This window comes from Vicugna pacos, chromosome 12 (assembly GCF_048564905.1).
Source record: "Vicugna pacos chromosome 12, VicPac4, whole genome shotgun sequence".
NCBI classification, from domain to species: domain Eukaryota; kingdom Metazoa; phylum Chordata; class Mammalia; order Artiodactyla; family Camelidae; genus Vicugna; species Vicugna pacos.
In genome coordinates this window covers 21,510,361-21,529,197 of record NC_132998.1, presented here as the reverse complement: position 1 = coordinate 21,529,197, position 18,837 = coordinate 21,510,361, and the positions used below count along the sequence as shown (strand labels likewise).

General features: G+C 37.9%; 2 protein-coding genes across 5 annotated transcripts in view; one reads left to right on the top strand and one right to left on the bottom strand.

Annotated features, from left to right (window-relative positions):
• XPOT (exportin for tRNA) overlaps positions 1 to 18,837 on the bottom strand; it is a 134,482-nt gene that overhangs the window by 86,448 nt on the left and 29,197 nt on the right. The gene's annotated exons all lie outside the window — the stretch shown is intronic.
• Positions 1 to 18,837, top strand: part of C12H12orf56 (chromosome 12 C12orf56 homolog) — a 67,619-nt gene that overhangs the window by 47,051 nt on the left and 1,731 nt on the right. For 2 of the 4 annotated variants that reach the window (XR_012078416.1, XM_006205906.4), the window contains exons 7-12: positions 3,949 to 4,055; positions 4,729 to 4,818; positions 10,542 to 10,665; positions 12,903 to 12,977; positions 13,278 to 13,352; positions 17,133 to 17,311. Coding sequence is in view for 3 of the 4 variants with exons in the window: in XM_006205906.4 (XP_006205968.2) it covers positions 3,949 to 4,055; positions 4,729 to 4,818; positions 10,542 to 10,665; positions 12,903 to 12,977; positions 13,278 to 13,352; positions 17,133 to 17,311 (650 nt within the window). In the remaining variant the exon portion in view is untranslated. Of the gene's footprint in view, positions 1 to 3,948; positions 4,056 to 4,728; positions 4,819 to 10,541; positions 10,666 to 12,902; positions 12,978 to 13,277; positions 13,353 to 14,749; positions 14,847 to 17,132; positions 17,312 to 18,837 lie in introns of those variants that run through there. The other 2 variants (XM_072973009.1, XM_072973008.1) reach the window with 2 other exon arrangements.

Sequence of the window (18,837 nt, the reverse complement as noted above, 5' to 3'; positions counted from 1 at the left end):
TATGGCAGTTCTGTGCCATAGAACTTTCTTCGATATTTTATAATCTGCACTGTTTAATAAAGTAGCCACTAGCCACCATGTGGCTTTTAAGTTCTTGAACATGGCTAGTGACTAAGGAAGTGAAATATTAATTGTATTCAGTTTTAATCAATTTAAATTTAAATAGCCACATGTGGCCAGTGGCTTCTGTACTGGACAATGCAGTCTCTCACATCTCTCAGAGTGCTTTCCCTTTAACAATTCAACAAATATTTACTGCATGCCTATTCTGTGCTAGACATGGTAAGAGGCATTATAAATGTAGGCATGATTAAGATACAGTTCCTACCTCAAGAATTAGCACAGACATTCTCCTTTTTACTATAGTTATTGGTATATTTTTCTTATTTACCATAATATTCTATAAGCTTCTTCAGGACAGCCATGTGTCTTACTCATCTTTGCATTCTCCCAAAGGCCTAACACAATGCCTGCAGATACCAGGTCCCACAACCAATTCATAATGAATTGAAAATTTATTCTTTTGTGAAAAACTAATATGATCAGAAGTCTAGGAGTAAAGCATTCATGTTCTGTTTCTTGAAAATACTGCAGCCATTATTTAATGTACGTCCTTAGATGACCCAAAATAGAAGATCCTCTTATTTACAGTTGTCAGAAGTGAAAGGCCAAAGTGAACAGAAAGGGAAGTAAAAGGCACATGGGCCATCTCCACGTCTGGGGCCTTCCCATCTGTCAGTGGGGTACCCCGTGTCCCTCCCCACCACCGTGCACCACACCTGGAAGCCCGATGGTTTCTCTCTCACCTGCAACCAAAATCTAGTCTCATATTCATGTACAGAGTTAACACATACGACTATAAAACTCAACATTTTAACCTTCTTTTAGGAGCTTTTTTATTTAAATGGTTATCATAGCCTCAAACTAAAGCAGTGGTTTTCCAACTTTGTGCTGGGCTCCCTGGATAATGGAAGGTAACGTGACACTTCCCTAAGAATTCACACTGGGGCGGGGAGATTAGAGGCAGCTCTAATTTTCTGGTTCTTGGGTAAGAGGATGGAAAATTATATATATGTAAACTAGAACAAAACTAATATAATAATTATAGGTACATTCCCATAATAATAAAATTATATAGTAAATACTATAAATATTACATAATTTTAATAATATATACAGTTAACCCTTGAACAACATGGGTTTGAACTGCATGGATCCAAGTATACGTGGATTTTTTAATAGCAAATACTATAGTACTACACAATCTCAGTTGGTTGAACCCACGGATGTGGAACCACAGATCCAGAGGGCTGACTATGAGTTATACTTGGATTTCTGACTGCAAAGAGGGTGGCCACTTCTAACCCCACCCCGAACCCCCCACCCTGTGTTGTTCAAGGGTCAACTATACATCTTTTTCCCTTTTAAAAAATCAACTTTATTACGGTGTGGTTTTCTTGTGTAGGTAATTTTTATTCTCCAACTTTGTAACTTGAAAGTAAAATTTTAAATTATGAGAACACATTTTCATAGGTTGACTCAACTGTGAGCTTTAGGAGTACAGACACCATGTCCAGCTTGTCTGTTTTGCTCAAGATGTTATTCTCATTACTTAGTATAGTACCTGCCACATGGCTGGAATCGGTAGTTAACCTGTTCAATGAATGAATGAAAGAGTTCTCTATTCATGTTCTTTCCCAACCCTCTATTTTTTCATTAAGCTTTTCCCATTCAATTTTTAAAATTATGGTAAAATACATATACCATAAAATTTACCATCTTAATCATTTTTAAGCGTATAGCTCGATGTTTAACATGTCCATGTTGTGTAATCATCACCACCGTCCATCTCCAGAACTCTTTTCGTCTTACAAAACTGAAACTATACTCATTAAACAAGAGCTCCTCATTTCCCCTTCCCTCCAGCCCCTAGAAACCACCATTTTTGTGCTTCCATGAGTTTGATTACTCTAAATATCTCATGTAAGTGGAATCATACAGTATTTGTCATTTTGTGACTGGCTTATTTCACTTAGCATGATGTCTCCCAGGTTCACCGATGTTACAGTGTATGTCAGAATTCCTTCCTTTTAAGGCTGAATAATATTCCACATATGTATGTACCACATTTTATTTATCCATTCATCCACTGATGAGCTTCCACATTTTAGCTATTGTGAATAATATTATGAACATGGTTGTGTAAATATCTCATTGAGACCCTTCCTCCGTTTCTTTTGGGAGTACCGTCAGAAGCAGAATTGCTAAATCATATGGTAGTTCTATTTTTAATTTTCTGAGGCACTGCTATACTGTTTTTCACAGCAGCTATACCATTTCACATTTCTACCAACACTGCATAAGGGTTTCAGCTTTTCAACATCCTGACAACTCTTGTTATTTACTGATTTATTTTGATAGCAGCCATTCTAATGGGTGTGAAGGGGCATCTAGTAGCTTTGATTTACATTTCTCTAATGATTATTGATGTTGAGCATTTTTTCATATGTTTATTGGCAATCTGTATACCTTCTTTGGAGAAATTATTGGGGTCCAATTTACATATAATAAAATGCACTCTTTTTAAGAGTACAGTTTAAAGAGTTTTCACAAATGTATGTATCTGTATGACCACCACCCCAGTCAAGATTTAGAACATTTCTATCACTCTTTAAGGCTACCTTGTGCCCTTTGGCAGTCAGTGTCCCTGGCCTCAGGCAAATACTTGCTTTCCGTCACCATAGATTAGTTTTGCTTGTCCTAGAATTCCACTTACACGGTATGATATACACTATGTATTCTTTTGTGTTTGGCTTCTTTTGACATAATACTTTTGAGACTCTTTCATGTTGTTGCTGGTAGGCGGAAGACATTTTAAAAGTGAAAATTTCTGAACCTCTGAGCAGGTGGGAGATCACAATAATAACAGACATTTTTTAAGCACTTACAATATGCTGAGCGCTGTTCAGGCTTTACAAATAATATCCTATTTAATCCTAACATCAACCTCATGAGCGATGAAGAAACTGAGTCATGGAATGTAGAAGTAATCTGCCACACGTCCTTCTGCTACCTAGTGGCAGAGCTGGGACTTGAACTCAAGGAACGTGGCTGCAGAGTCAGTGTGGAAAACTGCCACTCTGCTAATTTGTCCAGGCACTGGGTGAACCCTGGCACTTCTGAGAGGGCCAGGGTGTACTTCCTGCTCCTCTTGTCCCTCTCCCCACTTGCCATCCTCAGCCTCTTCTCAGGCCGGATCACCTCAGTCGGAGCACACATATACCTGTCTAAACAAAGAGTCTAAGTTGCCACTAGGAAATGAAAGTCCTGGAGAAAAAATGAGTGAATAATAGAGACACAGAAAAGAGAAGCAATTACATTCCATTTTTCATTAGTACCATCTTGCCTGATTTCATGGGCCAGTGCTTATTTCATGCTCGATTATCTCATGAGACTGGATAGGAAAACACGCAAAAACTTGTTCCCCCACTCTTTTCTTTTTAATTCTTATTTTTTATTGAAGTGTAGTCGATTTACAGTGTTAGTTATTTCATTGTATCCTCACAAAGGTCAACTTACTTGGAAAGGCAGGAATTACAGTGGCCCCCATTTAATATTATTATTCCAAGGTGATGGAATGACTTGCCAGAAATTACGCACCTACTTCTGGATGATTGTCAATATTAACAGCCAAGCTGGGCCTAGAAGGCATCTCCCAGCATCACCTGCTAGGTGTTAGCTCTGGCTCTGTGCACCAGGATAGTGGTCTCCTGGTTGTAAGTAAAAGTATATTTTCAATTTGGGTTGTGTTAGTGTAAATGAGAGATATTGTAAATCACTTCTTCCTTCATCAAAGAACAAATAACTTCTTATTTTTATTATATAAGGATGGAGAGTTTTGCCAACAGATACCTTAATTGCCATCTTCTTTCCTGCTTGCTTTCACAGACCAGTGACCTTTTCTATTTCCTAGTGAACAAACTTCATGAGTACTTGCCAGAGTCTAGGGATAAGAATGCACTTCAAAATAAAAGCCAAAGGGCTGATGAGCTGGTGTAAGTACGGGCTGGATAATCACAGGTATTTTTCCCCTAAGGTGTTAAAGATAAGTGGAAGGCACTGGACAAAATACATAATGTATTAATGATTAATGGTGCTGCAAGTTTTGCTTCACATAGGTTTTTTTTTTTTTTAACTTTTTTTTTTTTAGATGTACTGGGGATTGAACCCAGGACCTCATGCATGCTCACCATGTGCTCTATCACTGAGCTATTACCCTCTGCTAGATTTTTTAAAAACAGCAGTCATTTTGTTCTAATTTTAAAAAACTACACAAGAAACTAGTAAATACTGGCTGTCTCAAAAGGGAGAAAAAAGTGGATGTATGAAAGAAAGGCACTTTTCACTGTATTCTCTTTTTACCTTTGAAATTTTGAGACAAATATTACCTACTTGAGACAGTTAAACCACTATGAAAATGACTTTTCTTCCTGACATCCACCTATTCATTCATTCATTCAAAAAATACTTTTGAGTGTTTACTATGCAGCAATCACAGAGTAGGCACTCAACCAATGTTGACAATTTGATGTAAAGAATTCTCTTCCTATACTTTTTTTCTACCTGGGTATCTGAATGCAGTTCTATTGAGGATAACTAATTTTGTGGAATTCTGAACTTGTAATGAAATCATGCCATTTCCATAATTTTTGCCTCTTTGTTTTCTAGGGCGTGCATTGAAATTATACAGACTCTGGGACTAATGTTCAGAGAAACAGAAACTGAGTCATCACGTCTGAACACATTAGCAGCTAAGAAGTAAGTTCTAAAAAATTGAAACCCTTGTATTTGCAACCCATTAACTACTCTGTTGAGTGTCTTCCAAAACTCCTAACTCTCTGGCTTTTCTCTTCAGCCCCCTTGTAAATATATTAAACTCTTTTGTCTTTCACAGATTAACTGGTGCCTACTGAGTTCTCTCTCTCTCACTGGTGCATGCTGATTATTGAGGGCACAAAGATTTTGTTAGCATAAGTTTATCGTTTGTCAGCGTCTGGAAAAGACCAAATGACTCATCATACACTAAAAACCAGTGGGTTTCTACTAGAATTTTCCAGAGTACCATTTTATCCACATAACAGAAAATTACATTGCAAAGGCAGGAATTATAGTAGCTTCATTTAAAATCTAATTGTGTGACCTTGGAGTGAATGACTTTGGGGGGTGAGCCGTTGTAATAAAGATATTCCAAAATATGTGGCCCAAAGGGGAGAGAAATTTCTATCTTTCTTACATAACAGTCCAGAGTAAATAGTCATGCTCTCTTCTACAAGATCAGCCAGAGACCTAAGTGCCTTCCTTTTTATTGCTCCATAGTCTTCTCTGATGCTTTGTCCTCATGGTTGAAGCTGGCTGAACTTCTTGCCTTCATTACACTCTGTGGGAAGCAGGAAGGGAAGTAAAGGGCAAGCAAATTTTCTATTTAAGCAAGGTGTGATAGACTTCTGCTCACATTCTGTCAGTGAGGACTTTAGGCATATGGCCATTTCTAGCGGCAAGAGAGGCTGCAAAATGTGTCTGCAGCTGGATGGCACGTGCCTAGCTAAACTTTAGACAGCAATGGGGCCATCTGTTATTTAAAGGAAGAATGGAAGAATGTATAGTGAAGGACGAGAGCATTCTTTGTCACAGAAACTATATGTTTACATGTTTTGCCTATTACCTGCTTGACCTTTTTATAAGATTTATAGACTATGAATTACATCCTTGGGTAGTGTTCTGGCAAAAATCTTAGTATTTTTTTCCTACTCTCTCCAATTATTTATCTACGTTTCTTGCATTAGAAGGTGGAAGAAGGGTGAGAGCCATGGACTCTAAAACATTTGAACCAGAGGGAAGAATAAGCACTTTTAATAATATTTGTCCAGGCTATTATTGGAGACCTTTACAAATAAATTTTAATGATAATATTCACTAACATACTTTAAGCAACGTGCTATGTGCCAGGGACTATGGGCATACGATGCTTTGTGACAGGGGTGGTCAAACACTTCTGTAAAAGGCCATGAAGTAAATTATTTTGGCTTTTCAGGTCATAGAGTTTCTGCGGAAACTACTTGATTCTGCCTTTGTAGTACAAAAGCGGCCACAGACACTATGCAAAGGAGTGGGCATGGCTGTGCTCCAGTAAAACTTTATTTACAAAAGCAGGCTCTGGGCTGCCTGGCCTGCAGGCACAGTTTATAGGCCCCCGCTGTACGGCATACAAGGGAAGAATACTCTGGTATTGTCTCTGCATACTTCTTTGCAGTTGATAGCACTGCCATTTCCCCAGTCTCCGAGAGAGTCAAGATTATTTCTCATATTTCTGTCTTCTCCCACTTTGAAATTATTGCTAAATCATGTTACTCTTTTTGTCTACCTTTTTGTCCCAACCTTTCTCTATCCAAGTTGGAAAAACAAAAAAACATTCTTACCAATCTCTGTTACAAAGGATTGCATTTTGATTGTTGTCTTAACTTTGTTTGACCATATCCACCCTACTATGTCAAGCCTCTTTCCTGATATGACTAATTCTTTTCGTGTCCTTTGATACATTTATTATAGTGCTATGGTAGAGTCTAGTTGTAATACTAACTTTTCAGTCAATTCTGATATGCATGTGGTCAAATCATGTTACCTGTAGCATGAACTGGCACAGTAAATATGTAATATCACTAATAATCTTCTATTGCCATGTAGAAAGTTACCATAAATTTAGGTGGCTTCAAACAACATACATCTATTTTCTCACACTTTCTGTAGGTCGGGAAATCTGGGCACAGCTTAGCTGGATCCTCTGCTCAGGGTCTCACAAGGTTGCAGTCAGCAGGCTAGGGCTGCAGTCTCATCTGAGGCTTGGGGCGCTCTTCCAAGCTCATTTGGATAGTCATTAGCAGAATTAATGTCCCTACAGCTGTAAAACTTATGACAGTTTGCTTCTTGGCAGGAGAATATCTCTGAGCTCAGGGAACACCTAAACTCTCTTTTAAAGGGCTCATTCAGTCAGGCCTTCCCAGGATGATCTCCCTTTGATGAACTCAAAAGTCAACTAATTGGGGATTTTAATTTCATTTGCAAAACCCCTACACCTTTCTCATCCAACATAACATAATCACAAGAGTGACAGCCTAACATATTCACAGGTCCTGACTATACTTAAGGGGAAGGCATGATATGGAGTATATATACCTGGGTTGGAAATCGTGGAAGCCATATTAAAATTCTGCCTACCACAATAACATAGATTGACTTATGAGACTATGAGTTTGCCCTTCAAAGTCTATATATTAAGATACTGTAATACATTAAAATTCTTACATTGGAAATAATAACAACACAAACAATCAAAGTATCAAACTGTTGGTACGATTTTTAAGGGTGTGATAGCAATCCTATAATAAGTTTATTTTCAGGATGAAACCACCATTTTAGATTACAGTTTCTTTTATCTATTATTGGCTTAATGGATTTTAAATTGAGTTGGTAGAAAGGATAGATTTCAAATTAAATTCCACTTGAGCAAATAAAAAAGCATTTATTCATTTCAGCATTTTTCCTCTATTTTTTTCATAAGTGGAGACTTAACAGTTCAGCCCACTTCATTGTATTCTTGAAATGTGCCATAACCCTTTCATTTGTTTTCAGTATTATGATAGCTGAATTCATGTATTCTCACAGCAAGCAACCCAGAATTTAAGAATTCCTTCTCTTAGTCTAGGATATATGATCCTTTGAAAAGAAGCTGTTGTTGAAAATAAAGGACTATAATTAAATATAGCAGTGAATGGCATGTCAATTCAAACTTAGTATCAGGAAAAGCTTCTAAATGGAGTGCTTTGTTGATTTTGGAAGTGTCTCCTGAAAATGGATTGGCTGATTTAAAACACCCTGAATAAAACATTAGCAAATATCCTGTAGGATGTGTCCTGCTTTTTGAGCAATGTGCTAACTAACATGCTTCCTCTTTTGCAGATATGAGACCTAGACTTGTTTTTTGAGTTGGAGAAAGGAGGGGAATTGTATTTTTATTAGAATTTTGGTAAATTTCTAATCATGACAATGATTTAAATGATTATAAAAAGATTGTGAAGCCTCAAATATTACTAAGCAAGAATTGTTTATATTCTTCTTTATTCCATCATGAAAGGAATGCTTAGGGTTATGGAGGGCTTTTTTTTTTATACAGTCCTATATGTAAATTCTTTTACTGCTTCTATCTGTCAAAGCTACTCTGATAATTGTCTTCAGTGAGGCAACTGATTTTTTTTAGTGGTGTGCCTTCAGCTCCTTTTCATACTACACATATGAAAATGGGGTTACTAACCCAGCATCTCAGGATGCATGTTTTGAATTGTGATTTTGCGTGTGTGTGCCTTTTTATTTTCAAATAGTATGATACATTATTCAAATACATAGTAACATTTAAGTGAGTCATTAGTGTATGTTAGTGGACTGTACACTATGTTTGAAAGCAAAAGACTTGAAGTTGGAACACTAGTTTTATTTATTAATAGTGGGAAAGTATACCTCTGAAATGCTTTCTTAAAACCAAGGTTTCTAGCATCAAAAAACTTAAAAGTGATAAGCATTTAAAGAAATGCTTCATACTGTTTCTTTGTCCCGGAGATACACAGTGCACATTAGCATGTTAAAACCTCTTAGACGTCCTGAAGTAAAGCTACCCAATGAACTTGGTTTACCCAAGTGTTTCCTATACCTCCGCTGACCACAGAATCTTATTTTGACTGTAATATTGCCTGGAATTAGTAATCCATAAAAAAGCCCTTTGGAAAATACTGCTATAATTGAAATCACCCAAATTTCCCAATAAGTCCAGATTTCCTAAGATTTCCATGCTACAGGAACTTGTAGAACTATATTTGCTTTGAGCCAAAAGACCAGGAAATTATATTCTCATTTAAATGGCTCATCACTAGATATTTAACTGCATGTCTAAGGATCCAAAAGTTCAGTCAAGAATGGACTGCAGTCACTATCAAAAGCTTCCAGAGCTCAACACTGAATTTGGTAAAGTTGCAGGATACAAAATTAGTATATAGAAATCTGTGACATTTCTATATGCTAACAATGAACTATCAGAAAGAGAGATTAAGAAAACAATCCCAGGAAGGGCAACATAGGGGTAGGAGAATAAAAGGTACAAATTATTATGTATAAAATAAACTATAAGGATATATTGTACAACATGGAAAATACAGTCAATGTTTTATAATAACTATAAATGGAGTATAACCTTTAAAAATTACGAATCACTGTACTGTACACCTATAAATTATATAATATTGTACATCATCTATACTTCAATAAAAAAACCATGATGAGCTACCATTTAATCAATAACAAAAATAAAACAATCTCATTTACAATCACATCAAGAAGAATAAAATATCTAGGAATAAATCTACCTAAGGAGATAAAAGACCTATACTCAGAAAACTGTAAGACACGTGAGATGGCCAACAGGCACATGAAAAGATGCTCAACATCACTAATCATCAGAGAAATGCAAATCAAAGCCACAGTGAGATAGCACCTCACACCTGTCAGAATGGCTACTATCAAATAGACCACAAATAACAAATGTTGGGGAGGATGTAGGAAAAAGGGAACTCTTGTACACTGTTGGTGGGAATGTAAATTGGTGCAGCTACTGTGGAAAACAGTATGGAGTATGGAAGTTTCTCAAAAAACTGAAAAACACAACTACCATATGACCCCCAAATTCCACTCCTGGATATATATTTGAAGAAAATGAAAACACTAATCGAAAAGATACATGCACCCCAATATTCATACCAGCATTATTTACAATTATCAAGATATAGAAGCAACCTTAGTGTCCATCAACAGATGAATGAATAAAGAAGACGTTGTGTGTGTGTGTGTGTGTGTGTGTGTGTATACACATACATACATACACACACAATGGAATGCTACTCAGCTATAGAAAAAGAATGAAATTTTGCCATTTGCAACACTGTGGATAGACCTTGAGGGTATTATGCTTAGTGAAATAAGTCAGACAGAGGAAGACAAGTACTGTATGATTTCACTTATATGTGGAACCTAAAAAATAAAACTAGTGAATAGAAACAAAAAAGAAACAAACTCACCCATATAGAGAACAAACTAGTGGTTACTAGGAGAGGGAAGTGGGGAGGGGCAAGATAGAGGTAGGGGGTTAAGAGGTACAAACTACTATGTATAAAATGAATAAACTATAAGGATATGTTGTATAGCACAGGGAATATAATATTTTATAACTATAAATGGAGTACAATCTATAAAATTTTTGAAACACTATATTGTGCACCTGAAACTAATGTAATATTATAGATCAACTTCACCTCAATAAAAAAAAAGAATGGTCTGCAATGCCTCATACTTTTAAGTATAATTATATTCAGTGTCTGCAAACCTGGCATCATTGTGTTTCTTCTTGAACTTTACTCACTAATTGCCTTTGTTTTTTTTTTCAGGGGAACATTATTTAATCTCTTGGTAATTTTAATTAGCGAGCCTCAGATCCCAAAATCTTGTCCTGTGTTTGACATCCAGTTGGTGGCTGATTCAAATTTAGTTGAGATGTCTTTTGATGCTGAGGTGAGATGAGAATTTTGGAACAGACTAAATACAACATATAGGGGTCCTGGGTTCTTCTATGTGGACCATTACATTGTATAATACAGAAATATAATTACAGCGCAGGGAACTATATTTGATATCTTGTACTAATTAATGGTGAAAAAGAACATGAAAATGAATATATGTATATTTATGTATGACTGAAGCATTGTGCTGTACACCAGAATTGACACATTGTAACTGATTATACTTCAATAAAAAATTACATATACAAAAAAACAAATATAATTAAATCAAAGAGTAAATAGTTTGTTATTAACCTCAAAATTTAGATAGCTATTCTGTCAATATGAATATTATATACGTTCTGTGTTTTAAAGTATGCATACTAAGAAAAATAATTAGTAGTCTGTATATATTAGATAAATCTCTTTATATTTATCTCTATACAAAATATTTACATATATATAATTCCACAGGGGTCTAGTGGGTAAAAAAAGCACTATCTTAGAGATTTTAGGGTTAATACTCTTACCTTTGCTTACCATTTCCTTACCTATCTAAGTAGTGCAAATTTAGTGAGAGTTACTTGTTTTCCTAAAACATTAGTGGTATCAAAGTGCCTAGATTGTACTTATTCTGAGATAATAAATCAGATTGTTATTAGTTTATTTTGATCAGGAGAACACAGAATTTGTTTTAAAGGATGAGACATGATTTGATAGTTCTTGAACACACAATCAGAGTTATGTTTTAGAGAACTCTTAAATTCACTCATTCTTTCAATAAATGTTTACTGAGTATCTATTATGAGCTAAACAGTGTGGAAGGCAGTGGGGTCTAAACAAAAAGCAAAACAGACACAATCTCTGCCCTCATTAGTTTATAGTCTGGCTGGAGTGAGAGATGTTAGTCAAATATAACATCAGTGTATTATTACCGACTGTATATAACGCATCTACGATACCAATTTCAACAGCGTAATAAGTGGACTAGGGATTAAAGAGGAGGATGGAAGCAAGACTAAACCAGACAGAGATGTTAAGAAGCTAGTGCTGTAGTCCAGGTGAGGGATGATATGGGCCAGAAGGGAGCCCTCCCTTGACCCCTAAACGAGACTAGGCTTTCTTTTTAGAGCTCTCCTAACTTTCCATGCTTTGCTCTCATAGCCCTGGTCTCAGTCTGTAACTGTGCATTTATTGATGTGATTATTAGATTAACATCTGTTCCCCACTAGACTGTATATTCCATGAGGGCTGAGACCATGTCTCTGTTACTCTCCATTGTATCCCCAACTAGCACACTGTCTGATGCATATTTGTTGAATAAATAAATGAAGAAAAGGGACGGTAGTTGCGAAGAGGAGAGATTCCAGAAATTTTTAGGAAATTGAGTTGATAGGTTGATGGAAAAATAAAAAGTGAAGATTAGATGACTTTTAGATTCTGGCCTGGGTGTCAGATAAGAATTACAAGAAGGATAGGTTTAAAGGGGAAATAATGCGCTTGGTTTTGGATTAGTTTCTTTGATTTGCTTTTGATATTTCCACATGAAAATTTCTAGTGGGCAGTATAGACAGGTCTGAATTTCCTGTTTTCAGACCTGCTGATCTTTTGCACCTGGGCTGTTAGTGAAGCCATGAGCAAATCATATAAATTCTGATTCCAAGGTCTAATAGAGAGGGAAACTTCAAACTAGAGCTCTTCTTTGCAAAGAATACTGTCAGGGAAAGTGTGTTGGCCTGTAGCATGCTCACAGACACAGTTCTCATGCACCAAGCGGACTTCGGGCTAGAAGACAGCCTCCCCAACTGTTTGCAGTTCTTGAGAATAACAACAAAATGTCTCCAAACGTATATTTACCCATACCACAGAAGGAGTTATACTTTAAGTGGGGCACAAGGCTAAATTTCAAGAATTGCCCACCTTAATTCTGGGGAGCATATTTCTACATTCTTGAAAGGAAGCAGGGTGGTTGATCTGAATGGTTTTGCAAATCAAGTGTGCAATTCTTTTTGTGTGTTAGTATTCTGTAGGCTTACCGTGACCAACTTTCTTAGCCATTATTAAATGTGTCATTTTTATGAGAGCCACTTTTTTGAGAATGACTGAGTCAAATGGAGTAAGAAAACTGACCACACTAATAATATTTTCTGTTAATCAAAAGCAATTTTTTTATAAGTACCTAAAGAGAACCAGGAGAAACTACCATTTTCTGGCTCTGCCAATGATACTGATTACGATTTAAAATTCCAGTTACAGAAGCTTGTCCTGGAATATACAGATACAGCTACAGCACTTTTATATGAGATACTTCTTGTCTTTCAGCAGGTACAATACATGTTTGTATTATACATACTATATTGTATGATTATTATATGTGTCATGACTATTATATGTATATGATTCATAATATACCTTAAAAATGCTTATATTAGAGATAATCTCCAAAATTGGCTGATTTACATGATAGTACTACTTTTGCTCTTAAGTGTTCATGCAGCCTTTTTTCCTAAATAGTGATTTTAAAGACTTGATTAATCAGGATAAAATGTATTTGAGAATGAGTATCTTTTTAGGTACAATTTGAACTTCATGAATATAACTTGTTTATTTCCTTGAGTCTTTTAGGGAAATCTTGGATCGGGGTCAATGAAGTTTGCTATTAGCTGGATGATGTCCTTTCTACAAAGTTGTCCTCCCATAGTAAGTACCCAGAAGCAGAAACAAAACTACCACTCAAGGCTAATGAAACAGATGCTCTTGTGCTTAATTTTTTTTTTTTTGCAGGGGGAAGTAATTAGTTTTATTTATTTAGTTAGTTTCTTGATGGAGGTACTGGGGATTGAACCCAAGACCTCATGCATGCTAAGCATGTGCTCTACCACTTGAGCTATGCTCTCCCCCTGATGCTCTTGTGCTTAATTAATAAAACACAAAATTTCTCTGTAAGTAGTCAAGTTTATAAAACAGAAGAAAATGCAAATTTGATGATTTTATTGATTAAAATAAAATGTTTTTATGTTTGGGACCTGAATGTTTAAGGTACTGAAATGACATCTTAAGTGTGATCTTTATTTAACGAAAAGCCCTAAGATACACATAGAAAACAGAATATTAAAATATTGGCTGTGTAATTAAGTGAAAAAAATGAACATTTATCTTAAACAGTGAGTGCAAGTTGGCGAGTATGACTATAAGACTTGGAATACTCCAGCCACCCTGTCCTGGCAGCCAGCATCCTGGTCTGTAGTATCACCGTCTCTCTCCTTGACACTACAGTACCATCTACATGGTCTGTCCTATCTTCCCACCGGACTACAGTCAGAGGACTCTGTTCAAAATAAAAACCTGATTATGTCATCCCTTGCTTTAAACCTCTCATAACAAATAAAGACCGTGAATAAAGACTAAACTCCTAGGGAAGGGTACAGCTCAGTAGTAGAGTGTGTGCTTAGCATGCAAGAGGTCCTGGGTTCAATCCCCAGTGTACTTTCATTAAGAAAAAAAACTTATATAAACCTAATTATCTCCCCTCCCCCAAAAAGCTTAAAAAATAAAAAAATAAAAAGACTAAACTCCCTAATATGGCCTCAAGGCCACGCATGTTACAACTCTACAGCCTCATCTGGTCCTTCACTCTTCCAGCTACGTGGCTCTCATACTCACAGCCCAACCCCAACACCCCCAACTCCATCCCAGCGTTTTCACCATTCCTTCTGTCTGTCTGCCTGAAGTGCGTTTCCTTCCCTCTTCCACCTAGTTCACGCCTACTCGTCCTTCAGGCCTCAGTGCCCCTTCCTGCTGTGGGGTAGGGGGACGACTCTCTCGCCTCTGACTATGTTAGAGTCCCCATTATTGGCACACATAGTCACAGCATGGTGTCTCCTTCCTTTCTTTCGTAGGACTTGTCACTGCTGCAGTCTCCATTTGTTTATTATTGATTCTTTCCTGTGGCAGCCATTAGTGTCCACACACATTCCAGCTCTCTCTTTCCAGGCACATATCCCTCCCCACTTGAGATTAGATGGTTCCGTTTTTCGCTTTGGCCAATGGAATGTGAGCGGAAGTAACCTATGTCACTTCTTGTCCCCCTCCAAAAGGTTTAAGGAGCTAGTGCAATGCTTCTCTGCTTTCTCTTTTCCTTCTGACATGGTGACTGGCAACATTCCATATGGTCCTGAGTGACTACAATGAGCAGAACCCCCTAGCGACCGTTAACGGACATAGAGCGTGAGCAAATAATAAACCTTTGTTGTATTACGCAAAGCACTGATATTTTGTGAAATCTGTTACCACAGCATAACCTAGTCTGTCATGACTGATACACTGACTCCTCCCCAGATAGACTCCAGGTGCCTTAAGGATAGGAGCTGTGTCTATTGTACTAGGCACATAATAGATGCTCAGTTCTCATGAAGGCTTTATCCCTTAATCTCTTCTCATTTCCCCAAACTTATTTTCCCCTTGCTCATTCATGTATTCATACATTCAATAAGCATATATTTAATTAGAAATTTTTTCAAAAGGTTGGAATCCAAACTGAATTTTCATTGCTTGGGGAGGGTTGATATGTGGTTTATGTTTTCTTCCCATAAATGAACACGCCTCCCTTGATCATCAGTGGTTTCTTGCTTCGAGCTATTTTTCTAGAGTGATGCTGAGTCTGTCCTAGGGAATCTAGATTCTCTTGCCAGATCTCTGTGACACGTGTTTACAAACACCTGGCTAGAGAGGGTACACTTGTCAGTAGTACAGTCACCTGCCTTGTACAGAGACTAAGCCCAAGCATTCGCCCCCGCTTAGCAGCCAAACCCTAACCGGTCTCAGGCCCACTTCAAGGAGTGCTGTAAAGTTACAGTCACTCCCAGCAACAGAAGCTCATATTTGCAAGACGCAAGACCCTTACTTTTTTTGGGCAGTGGTTGCAGACCCCGTGAAATTTGGGGTCCTAAGAACTCCAAGCAACATGAAAGTTTCCTTATCAACCTCTAGGGTTGGTTCACCACAGAAACTGATCTGAATATGAGGCCATTCTGTGACCATAAAGCACGTCAGGATGAAAGATGGCAGAAGGACCACTAACACTGTTGAAAGCTTCAATATTAACCCAGTTCTAAGGAGTTTGGGTAGAAACAGATCATTTGAGAAAAATTTATAAGCAAGGAGAGAGTTGGGATCACTGAATACACCTGCATGCCAGGCAGCTCCGGCTGATTCTCTTACTTGGTTAGAGCAAGATGCTAGAGACATTAAAAGTTTAATCCTCAGTGGGCGTTGTTTTGTTTCACTGCTCCAGACTCTCTGACTTCAACCTGTGTTTGCCTGTCACAGTATTTAGTCAATATGTGTACGTGGATCTGGACGGGGGAAATTTCACTTTGAATCTCCTGCCCTACCTAGGAAGGGTCAGTAGCAACATCAGTATAAAAGGCAACACATTTATTGGTACTAATTTAATGGGCGTACAGAATGACCCGCTGGTTACAGCCTGAAAGGGCACTTCATTCCTTTCTGTTTTTTACAGTAGCCTAAATTTATAGATAGTAGTTTGAAAATGCACTCCCCCACACCAAAAAAGACTTGTGGAATCCATTGTTTTTGTTTTATATTATTTGCTTGTTATTTTAATTCCCCCCGAGAAATAACAGCAGAAGTGCTCTTGACGAAAGCCCCAGCTAACAGTGACACCAACATCACTTGCTTGTGTCAGGCCTGGCTTTCTTTGCCTTCTCACTTTGTGTTTCTCAGGTGTGGACCAGGGAACAAACTCATCAGAACTGTTTATGATAAGTATCAGGAGGTAGGACCCAGGATTCTGCATGTTTTGTGAGTTGTCTAGGTGTTTTTTATGCATGCTAAATTTTGAGAAGCACTGCCTTGTAAGATCCTTCTTTAAAAGTCACAGGCAGTTGATCTCCGTGGGCCATTTGTTGTTTTTTTTTTAATGAGTAAAGGTAGATTTATTTAGAAAGATTCATACTACATAGAGTGTAGGCTGTTTCAGAAGGCGACAGAAAGGCCACAAGGTGTGGGGGTTGAGTGCTCAGGTTAAAGTAAAGTAGATACACACTTCACAGACAGAATGTGGGCCATCTCCGAGGCCGAGGGAGCGAAAGAGACCCCGTTTGCTCTTAACAGGAGAATAGAAGAGAAACCCTTTTCCCTACGGGAGGAGGCCACAGGTCTTTCTGAGCTCCCTTTTCATCCCCACACCTGCTTCTAATGTTCTCCTTCCACTTTGGAGCCAAACTTTTTTGCCAGTCAGTACTAGCTATGAGCCTGCTTGAAGGGGGACAGTTGGTAAACCCAAATGGTCTATGGTCTGGTGCTTTCCCAGTGCCATTTGAGTGAGAAAAAGTGCAAGGACACTGGTTCATAAGGGTGCTGAGGACTTTCGCCTAGACTTAAAGTTGAGATTCCAGCTGAAGTAGGTCTCTTACAGGTGGCATGCGGCCTCCATGTAACTGCATCTTCCTTGTCTAGATTACTTTTGTGGCCAGTATTGTGAAACAAGTGGTGAAGGGGCTTTCAGCTTCATATCAGCTGCTAAGCCCTGGCCAAGCAGTTCTGCTGTACCAGCAGTTTTACATCCTCAAGAGCTGCCTGCAGCACAGCAAGACTTTGGCGGAGTACATTAGGAATGACTACAGAGAAGAATTCAGGTAAGACAAAGTCTGAATCCACTCATTTCTGATTTTCATGCAAAACTACCACATGGCCCAATATTTAGAAGATCAAGTGATGATGGGAAATTCTATTTTTGTTTTTAATAATATTTTACTCTGATAAAATAGTTACCTTACCGTGGTAAGGTAGGATGAGGGGTAGGGGAGAGGAAGGCTCTAAGAACCACTGCCATTTGAAGTATGTTCCCAGGCCAGAAAAGACTGGTGGAAATCAAGCTCTATTTGAAGAAGTGTTTCTCAGTCAGTGTCTTTATTGCAGCCAGCCTCTATCTCACAGAACTATTAATGCTTTTAACATGCTGTGAGTGATTAAGCTTAACAAACCCTACTGAAGGAGATGATGTATTATGGACTGTGAATTACCTGAGTCACTGGGAAAGAAAAACAACTGAAAAAGGAGGAACAATGAATGCAGTTATCAGGGATATGTTGTTTTGTTGTTTCATTTACCCCTCTCTTACTCTCAGGAACAAAACAGTATGAAAGAGCAGTAGCGAGCATTTGTTTCATCAGCCTGCTTGTTCTGCACCTCAGGGGTTCCTACTTCTATTTATAGGCTGGCAAAGCCAGGTGCACTTAACGGTGCCGCCCTGCACTGGCACCTTTCAAGGAGAAAACCCAGGTTGTGTCTGATTTAAGATGAAAAGGGTGCAGCAGGCATTGCTTTGCTACCAGTTTGGATGGAGACATATATAAGGATGTGGAGGCATATATTGTGGCCTTAGATTTAAAATTTTTTTTCAGTCCAGTTTGTACACCCTGTTTTTCCTTTACGTGGTTTTATACTAAAGGTTCCATTCTGGCTCCCATACAAGGGTTTTGTTTGGCCCACTCTGAGTTGTTCCACACAACCCAATTTCTTCTTCACTATTTTGAGGTAAAATTCATACAGCATGAAATTCACCATTAAACATTTTAAAATATGCAGTTCAGTGGCTTTTAATACATTTCACAATGTTTTACAACGATCACCACTGTCTAATTGCAGAATGCTTTCATCACCCACAAAGAAACCTGGTACCGGTGAAGCAGTCACACCCCAGCCCCTGGCAACCACTAATCTACTTTCTGTCTCTGTGGATTTGCCTATCCTGGACATTTCATACACATGGAATCATGCAACATAGGGCCTTTGTGTTTGGCTTCTTTTACTTAGCATGATGTTTTCAAGGTTCATCCATATTGTAGCATGGATCACACAAAGCAATTTTTAAAAATTAGTTGTACTTTTAAAAATCTGAACAATGGCAAGAACAGCATCACACCCTTACATGGCAACAGTTGGCTGCAGCGCAAAAACAGCTACCTTTTTAGGTGGATTATGTACTGTTTAGTTTGCCACTGACCTTCTCTCTGTCCTTACTCTTACCCTTCCTCCTATTATGTTATCTGTGGGCATTTAGGTTTGTGATCCTTGTTTTTACACACGTGATTTTCAACCTGCCACGCATTAGAATCAGCAGAGTGACTATTAAAAAACACTGATACCCAGGTCTCACATG